At 42.1% G+C, this 9,665-nt stretch overlaps 1 protein-coding gene across 1 annotated transcript in view; it reads left to right on the top strand.

The window, feature by feature from the left end:
• LOC134445611 (zinc finger protein 271-like) overlaps nt 1–8,585 on the top strand; it is a 24,852-nt gene extending 16,267 nt beyond the window's left edge. Inside the window, exons 6-8 of the mRNA XM_063194658.1 lie at nt 6,112–6,870; nt 6,979–7,720; nt 7,805–8,585. Of these exons, the coding sequence (XP_063050728.1) occupies nt 6,112–6,870; nt 6,979–7,720; nt 7,805–8,001 (1,698 nt within the window). The 3' untranslated portion in view covers nt 8,002–8,585. The remainder of the gene's footprint in view (nt 1–6,111; nt 6,871–6,978; nt 7,721–7,804) is intronic.
• The last annotated feature ends 1,080 nt before the right edge of the window (nt 8,586–9,665 follow it).

The raw sequence follows: 9,665 nt of genomic DNA, 5'->3' as shown, positions 1-9,665 counted from the left end.
AACCTGCATTCATTCTTCAGTAGGCCTATACAGAGTGGTTATACTTCTATTCAATAGAATAATGAATGTAAATGGGAAATTGGCACTCAATTTTGTTGTTTCGTCCGAAATGCTTTGAGTTGGGAGTTGTGGTCAGGCTCGGCTGCTACAGTCCATCACCTCGCCAACTCACACTGACTTGCCAAATGGCCATAAGCTGCCGCGTCAGGAATAGACCATTTGGCCATGCCGACAGCTGCATTCATGGGGGAGGCAGTAGCTTTCATTTCATTTCAGCGATTTCTGAAACTAGTTACAATCTTTATCACTTAGGCCTCTTTATGATTTAGTCCTTTGGCTACTTAACTTTATTTTATTTTTCAGGGCATTATACATAAGGGGGGCTAGGCCTATATAGACCTGTAGGCTTGCACACCGATGACGTGTGACACAGATAGCCTATAGGCTAGTTTACATAGGCCCACAGTATATTTCTGACACTGAAAAAGTTGAGCTAACTTACTGTAAAATATTGGGTAACCAGATGAAAGGAATTCAATTTATCATATAAGCCTACTGTCATGTCATGACTGGCCAAAGCGCTCAGCAGCCCTGCCTGTGTGTGTGTGTGTGTGTGTGTGTGTGTGTGTGTGTGTGTGTGTGTGTGTGTGTGTGTGTGTGTGTGTGTGTGTGTGTGTGTGTGTGTGTGCGCGCGCGCATCTTCTAAAATGAACCCCAGACAATTGATGCCATACGGCAGCCTCCAGAGCTGGTGTGTGAATGAGGGAATGTGTGTGTGTGTGGTTGACGTGACGTCTTGTTTTTCCGTAACAAACCTTTTTTTAAAAACCTACAAAACTGTTATTTCCTCTTAAAAACAAATGTCAATGAAAGAAGATGTGGTACATTATGTTTCATATTAGTCTTAGATGTGAAGAAACATAAGAGTTAACTTTATATTAAGATATGTGAATGTGGAAAAATCTCAAGACAGTAATATTAACTACAAGTTCCATTTCGTAACACAAATTGCGTCCTGTGGGGTGACATGTATGTCAATGTTTGTGACCGGGCAGCTGCAAGGCCAACTACAAGAGTCCTAAAGACAGGCTCCTAACCAGTCAGTACGTCAGTTATTGGAGAGTGGTGTGGAAGTTTAAGGTGACCATTCACCTCTTAATATGTCTTCATATTGCAATGTTTCCGTCACGCAATGCTTAATTCATTTTATGGTGTCCTGTGGTGTGACTGCTCTTGTAGAAGGAAAACAAGTTTTTTTTATAAATGAAAACACATATTAAGATTAAACACAATATCATTATCAAGTTTACATGAGCTCAGAGGTCAGTTATGTTTACAAAAGGATTAAAATGGCCACAATTCAGTCAATTTCCTGTGGTGTGACTGCACGTCCTGCGGTGTGACATGCTTATGCAATGTGTTACTCAATCCTTACTTGTTTTTCATGTATCATGCAAGGATATAAGGATACCACAATATTTATTTGTCACATTCACACAATTATTACAAGTAATAGAGTGAAACCATGCAGTGAAATCACACGTCAACCTGTACAATGCATAGGCGTGTGTGGATGGGGTTGGGGGTGCGTGTGGGTAGTAGTGTGTGTGGGGATGGGGTTAATACAAAGAGCATGGGGGATAGTTTTGTGCAGAATATTAATCATTTTAATGCATCTTACAGAAATGTCACACCGCAGGGCACATTTTCAGAAAAATGGCAAAAATAAGGCGAAATTCCACGGACCACACAAGCTTTATTTTGTTCTAATTTTTTCCAGTTTTTTCCATCATTTTCTTCAGGAATTGGAAAAAAAGATTTTGCTTTGTTTTGCATTACGGTCTTAATCGTCAACCAACCACGTGTGTATTTGTGTGTATTTGTAAAGCACTTTGAGACAACTTCATTATTGTTGTGACTGCGCTATATAAAACATGTGGTATTGTATCTATGTTCAGGTTGTTTGTTTAGTGTTGCACTGACAGTCAAATGACACACATGTACATAATCCAACATTTGAACAGGCATTTGTAACCATTTGAACACTAATGTGCATGGTAAAAGTCTACAATCATAATGACGTGCCTACAGCACGTTTTGTTTAGTGTTTGTGTTGTAGAATAGTGAAAGGTTGTTTTAGAGCAGTGTTTCTCAAACTTTTTCAGTCTGTCCCCCCAAAAATGTTCAGGGACCACATGTCAACTGAACTGACAGTTGACGGGTGCTAATTTGACACGTCTAATTTTGGTGCAGATCACATAATTTTTATTCACATTTACAAGCCTGCCTTATTGTGGTGAAAATTTGACTTCAGCTACATTTACCTTTATAATAATGTTACAAATATAGTTTACTGCTGGCTTGTCTTGGAAAAATGGAAATCCCCTTGCGGACCACCTGAGCGCTGTCGCGAACCACTAGTGGTCCCCGGACCACACTTTGAGAATCACTGTTCTAGAGCACACAGATTTGTGATAACAAATATTTTACATAGACCTATTGTTCTGACAGTGAAAAAATGAGTTGACAAAAATTCAACAACAAAAAATGACAAAATTTAAAACAAAAATTGACAAAGTTGCTGTGAAATATTGGGTAGAATATTGGGTAAAATGATTAACTTTATCACATATCTTAGCGTTCAACTTGTCAAATATATCATATGTATGAACTCAACTCATCCTCTCTTCTGTTCAGGTAGCATTGGCATATGGAGTCATAAGCATTAGCCAGAGGTGTCACAAGTAAAAGTGGAAGTAGCCTAAATTGATGGTGCAAGTGCAACACCAGCTCATGGTGTTACGTAGGCTGTCTGTTACAGAACTTATTCCTCTGCATCTATGGTAATCAGCGTTGCCAGATTGGGCGGGTGCCCACCCAATGGGGCTACTTGGGATGAGTGTCTGCGGGTAAAAATCGGAAGAATTGGCCATTTGGCGTTTTTTGAGAAAAAAAAAAAAAAAAAAAAGTGAAAGCCCATTGGGAAACTCCAACTCCCATTGTCATTGTGACACAGCACTCCACAGCACACAAGTGAACACTGCACACTGCACACAACGAAATTGCATTTATGCCTCACCCGTGCAAGGGGGCAGCCCAGGGGCGCCCCATGGGGAGCAGTGCGGTGGGACGGTACCATGCTCATGGTACCTCAGTCATGGAGGAGGATGGGGGAGAGCACTGGTTGATTACTCCCCCCATTTTGGCGTTTTTTGAGAAGTTTTTGGGCGGGATTTGGTCAGACACATCTGGCAACACTGAAGGTCATATGCTCAATGCTCCTGTTTAAAGTTTTCAAATTTAACGGTCAAAACCTCAAAATCTAGCTTGGGAACCTGTCTAGTTGAATGCAGCACACTTAAATTATGTTAAGTATATAGGTTCCCAACATTTACTAAAAAATGCTTCTAACATTCACAAATATGAAAAATGTGTCTAGACTATTTAAAGTTGGTGCCGGTCCAGTCCAATAGTGGAATACAAAAAGTCAATGCTGTGCTGTACTACACACTGTGCAGTCCAGCATGGTCCATTGTAGCCCAGTGGTTTCAAGTAGTTTGAAGTTGTTGTTTCCTGTTTTTGTTTTTCAGGTCTTCCCACCTGCTAATGCCTGGCTTACAATAATGGCATCCCAACCTCTAATGTCAGTGAAGGAGGAGCCAGAAGAAGAGGACTTTGATGACTTCCTATACTCTTATATACGTGCACATCCAACTGAGGATGTTAAGCCTAAATTGGAGCAAATCTTTAAAACTGAAATGGACGAGTCGCCTACAGTTCCTGAGCCAGACTTCATGAGGATCTTGGGTATTAAAGAAGAACAAGAGGAAGAGGAGGTTGGACATTACAGCCAAGATGCATCTTCAGCAGAAAGTAAGCCAAGTTGGTATGAATGTCATTTAATGTGTTTACATGTGGCCCTTTTACATTAGCGCCAGTAGAACAGTTCGGCCATTCAGAATTTTAAAGAAAATATGAAGAGGTGCATATGCAGCCATATTGGGACAGCACCCCTCCTTAACCCATTGATGCTGGATGTTGTGCTGTGCAACATTGACCCAGGTGCCTGGAGCTGCATGACGCCACATTCAGGCTCATGAGATTTGAGATATTTGTATTAAACATGTGCGTATGGTAGAGCTGAATGAACCCATTCTAATGCAAGATGGAGGTCTTAGCATTTCAATAGCATTATATGACCTATAATCTCCAAGGCCTATGTATACTTATGTCAGCGATGTGTTACGTTATTCAGAAATCTGAGCTGTAATTGCTGTGTAAGGATGTGATGCAATATATTAAACCATTGATGCCTACAGCACCCGCAAAACACCTGCTTAACACCTAAGCCATTTTTAAGAAAAGTTGCCCTCAGCCTATAAAACCCTTAATTCTCAGCCTCTGAAGCACATAAACACCTATAATGCATCATATTTTCTTTGGATCCTGTACATCTCTAATTAGTATACATAGGTCTTGGAGATTATAGGTCTTTGAGATGACCTTTTATCATTTGGAGGTCTTGTTGTTTTGCAAATAATGTCTGGTCCCCCCATCCTTCACCTTTGTGAAAGAGGATCAAAATATAACATGTGGCTTTTTAACCCATTGATGCCTAAGGGACCTGCAAAAAACACCTGCTGAATGCCTAAGCCTTTGTTGGGAACGTTGCCCTCAGTCTTTAAAAAACTAAGTATCTCAGCCTCTGATGCACACAACAAAATTAAATAAGTTGCATTTCCAACCCTAAGAACCTCAGCTTGCATTAGAATGTCTTCATTCAGCTGTTACATACTCACATTTTTATTTAAAAAGCTAAAATCTCAATGTCGCTCCAGGTACCTAAGGTCAAACAATATATACGAGTCATCAGACTAAAATGGGTTAGAGCATCATCACTCATTGGCCTAATCATGTGTAATGGACAAAAGCAATATATTAAAGGTAATTTTCATTTGTGATTTAGCGTGGTTGAGTCAGTTCCACAGTGATATCCAGTTAAAGATGCCAATATCGGGGGGCGCTGTAGCGCTGTGGTGCAGCACGCTAAAGCTAGGTTCACACACATCGCTACTAGTTACTCGCTCAGCGAATGAACTCAATAGAATGTCAATGTGTTCCAGCGAGACGAGTAGGCGAGTACTGTACCAGCCATGCGACGTGGGCGGATCCCAAGTTGAAAATATTTTAACTTCCAGCGAGGCGAGTAAGCGAGTAACCAATTGGAATGCAGAGTTCGGTACTTCTCGCCTGTACGTTAAAGCCGCGGGAACTTTCAGCGAACGTTCCATGAGCGAGCGGCGAGTAGGCGAACAAACAAGAAGCTAGTAAATAGCAAAGACATGTGTGTACGTAGCTTAAGTCTCCCACATTTGGGCTTGCATGTCCACCCACGGGGACCCCGGTTCGAGTCTGTCCGGGGTCGTTTCCAGATCCCTCTGTCTTTCTGTCCCATGCTCTTCCTGTCACCATCTTCAAATGTCCTGTCAAATGAAGGTATAAAAGCCCCTAAAAGTATATAAAAAGGTGCCAATATCAGTGGACACAGTACCCTTTACCTTTTCTATTTTTTCATAGTTTATTTTTTAATGTTGTTGATTTGCTTGCTACTTTGTGTCAACCTTAACTACCTGTGGTAAAATTATGGTTGACATCATTTGTTGTCTGGAGATATTTCCCATTATGTACATAGCCTCAGTAGGCAGATGGGCCCGTCTGCAGGCCTGTGATAAGCTTACTGTCACCAACAATGAAATGGCTGAGTCTTAATCTGTTACTCGATGCTCTCTGTAATGTCATAGCAATGGTTAAACTTCAAGGGTGCCAATACGACTGGGACTGTAATGAATAAGAAATAGTATGTAATAATTATGTTTGTAGATAGGAATTTTACACACACAAAAAACATTGAATTGTCTTCTTTATGTTGTAGGTGATGATCAGAGGATTCAGTCTAATGGAAGACAGTCCACAGAGGGGGAAGGATACACAGGAAGACAGAATCACAGAACAGCAAACAAGTTTCAGAGTTCTCACTGTGAAAAGAGTTTTACTGACATGGACAGTTTCAAGAAGCACCAGAGGATCCATTCAGGGGGGAATCCATTTGAGTGCTCAGAATGTGGAAAGAGTTTAAGTAGAATTAGCGAACTCAAGAGACACCAGAGGATCCATACAGGGGAAAAGCCATTTGAGTGCTCAGAATGTGGAAAGTGTTTTAGCCGTATAGCCCATGTCAAGACACACCAGAGGATCCATACAGGGGAAAAGCCATTTGAGTGTTCTCAATGTGGAAAGAGTTTTACTGCAATGGGCACTCTCAAGATACACCAGAGGATCCATACAGGGGAAAAACCATTTGAGTGTTCTTACTGTGGAAAGAGGTTTTATTGTATGAGCAGACTCAAGACACACCAGAGGATCCATACAGGGGAAAAGCCATTAGAGTGCTCTCACTGTGGAATGTGCTTCAGTAAAAGGGGCCATCTTATGTCACACCAGCAGGTCCATACAGGCAAAAAGCCATTTGAGTGCACTCAATGCGGAAAGAGTTTTAGTAGCCAAGGCAGCCTTAAGACACACCAAATGATCCATACAGGGGAAAAGCCATTTCAGTGCTCAGAATGCAGAAAGAGCTTTAATCAAATGTCTAGTCTCAGGAAACACCAGAGGGTCCATACAGGGGAAAAGCCATTTGAGTGCACTCAATGCGGAAAGAGTTTTAGTAGCCAAGGCAGCCTTAAGACACACCAGATGATCCATTCTGGTGAAAAGCCATTTAGATGCTCTCACTGTGGAAAGTGCTTCAGTCAACGGAGCAGCCTTAAGACACACCAGATGATCCATTCTGGTGAAAAGCCATTTGAGCCAGTTGAAAAGCAAAAACCATTTGAATGCTCTCAGTGTGGAAAGAGGTTTACACACACGTCCAGTCTCAAAAAGCACCAGCTTATCCATTCTGGTGGAAATCCATTTGAGTGCTCGCAATGTGGAAAGAGCTTTAGTGAAATTGGCAAACTCATGAGACACCAGGTGGTTCATACAGGGGAAAAACCATTTGAGTGCTCTTACTGTGGAAAGAGCTTTAGTGAAATTGGCACTCTCAAGAGACACCAGATGATCCATACAGGGGAAATGCCATTTGAGTGTTCAGAATGTGGAAAGAGCTTTAGTGAAATGGGCACTCTCAAGAAACACCAGAGGATCCATACAGGGGAAAAGCCATTTGAGTGCTCAGAATGTGATAAGAGATTTAGTGAAATGTACACTCTCAGGAAACACCAGTTCATCCATACAGGGGAAAAGCCATTTGAGTGCTCAGAATGCCCAAAGAGGTTTAGAGCAATTGGCAAACTCAAGGATCACCAGAGGGTCCATTCAGGGGAAAAGCCATTTCAGTGTCATCAATGTGGAAAGACATTCACTCAAAATAGCCAATTGAAAAGACACCAGATGATCCATAAAGGGGGAAAGCCATTTGAGTGTTCACAATGTGGAAAGACCTTTAGTGAAATTAGCAAGCTCAAGGATCACCAGAGGGTTCATACAGGGGAAAAGCCATATGAATGCTCTCAGTGCGGAAAGAAGTTTAGTCATATGAACTCTCTGAAGTCACACCAGATGATCCATACAGGGGAAAAGCCATTTCAGTGCTCTGAATGTGGACAGAGGTTTACTGAGAAGGGCACTTTAAAAAGACACCAGATGATCCATACTGGGGGAAAGCCATTTGAGTCTTCACAATGTGGAAAGAAGTTTAGAGATATGAGCAATCTCAAGGATCACCAGATGGACCATACAGAGTAAAAGCCATTTGAATGCTCTCAGTGCGGAAAGAAGTTTAGTTATATGAGCGCTCTGAAGTCACACCAGAGGATCCATACAGGGGAAAAGCCATTTCAGTGCTCTGAATGTGGAATGAGCTTTAGTCTAAATTGCAATTTAAAAAGACACCAGAAGATCCATTCTGCAGGGAAACAAATCATTCAATGTCCTCAGTGAGGAAAGGGCTTCATTATAGGGGGAGATCTAAACATATCAGCAGGAAAACAATGTGGCGCGAGAACCATTAATGACATCATCACTTGCGACAGACTATTCATACTTCAAAAGCGCTTTCGCTCGCATTGTCGGAAGTGCCCTCTGCTGTTCATGAGAGAAACGGCAGTATCTTTCGCAACTCGCAGCGTGAGTTCTACGGATGTATAAAATAGAAAGCCAAACACGGCTGCTGTAGGGCTACTGAGCATCTGACTTGTGACTTACCACATTGAAACATATATTTTTTGTTAGCCTACATTGCCAGATCATTCCAAGACCATGTGAGAGCATTGTTCTGGCGGCAGAACACCGAACACAACGTGCTTCTGAACAAAGTAAACAATTGTTTCACTGAACAACATTTAAGAGAGAAGATAAAATAACTCTCTAGGACATTTTACTATCATCAAAATGATGCAGGGTCCATTCTGTAGTAGCCTACAGTAGTTGTAGCCTGTCTTCGCAACTCCTGCTTTGTCTGCCTACCTGTATGGTCGCTGGTGGCGCACGACAAGTTACAAAAAATCTGGGGTGCATGACGTCGCGCCACGGCAGCTCGCGCCACGGCGTCTGACGTCATTTTGGGTCACGTGACGGCGCGAGTGAGGTCGTGAGTGAAGTATGAAGGAGGGTAGCGCCAGTCACGACAAGTATGAATCCCCCTTTACCTGTCTCTGCCCCCCCCCTTACCTGTCTCCCCCACCCTTACCTGTCTCTGCCCTGCCCCCCCCTTACCTGTCTCCCCCACCCTTACCTGTCTCTGGCTGGTCCCCTTACCTGACTCTGGCTGGTCCCCTTACCTGACTCTGCCCCCTTACCTGACTGTCAGCTGGTGTGTTCCACTTTGTCTTCACAGATTAGGCTCTGTATCAAAAATCCTGGCATGGGATTGGATTAACAATCTATCTGACATTTTACTGATGCATCACTTCGGCCACTTATGTTGAATTTAAACCTATGATGCAGCCAAGAGCTTTCAAAGCTATAAACATTATATGAAGCAGTGGTTCTTAACCTGGGATGCGGGCACCCCATGGGGGTGCGCAAGAGATTTCAGGAGGTGCGCAGAATTTCGTTTGTGTTGAGGTTGTGACCAAAATTCTGCAAGCAGACATTATAATCAGGCCCTCGTGCAAAGTAATTAATCACGTCATTTTTAGTGAGTATTGAAGTATTGGTTGGGGGTGCACAGCTTGTCTTGAGGTAAGGGGGTGCCTTAAGAAAAAAAGGTTAAGAACCACTGATATGAAGCATATAAAGAAATTTATTGTATGATACACATTATCTGTAAATGCCATGTACAATTTGTACTTGATTCATACAGGTCTACATAATAATTCTGTATGAGGAAACAGCAAACGGGACCATTTCACAAGGAAGTCATACATGGCATATAGCCTATAACAATGTTTCTCAACTGGTGGGTCGCGACCCAAAAGTGGGTCGCGGAGGGGTCATGAGTGTGTCGCGGAGCCTTGGTGTAAAAACAAAACGTAATTCTAAAAAAAATAAAATTCTAACTTTTCCTGCAACAATTTAAATCTTTTATTTTGATAGGCTAGTGAACTCAGTGTCATCTGTCGTCATAGATACAATCTGAATGTTTATGCGAGATGGATAGCGTG

This window comes from Engraulis encrasicolus, chromosome 3 (assembly GCF_034702125.1).
Source record: "Engraulis encrasicolus isolate BLACKSEA-1 chromosome 3, IST_EnEncr_1.0, whole genome shotgun sequence".
Classification (NCBI taxonomy): Eukaryota; Metazoa; Chordata; class Actinopteri; order Clupeiformes; family Engraulidae; genus Engraulis; species Engraulis encrasicolus.
Note: the sequence above shows the minus strand (reverse complement) of the source record. Positions and strands in the feature narration are given on the sequence as shown.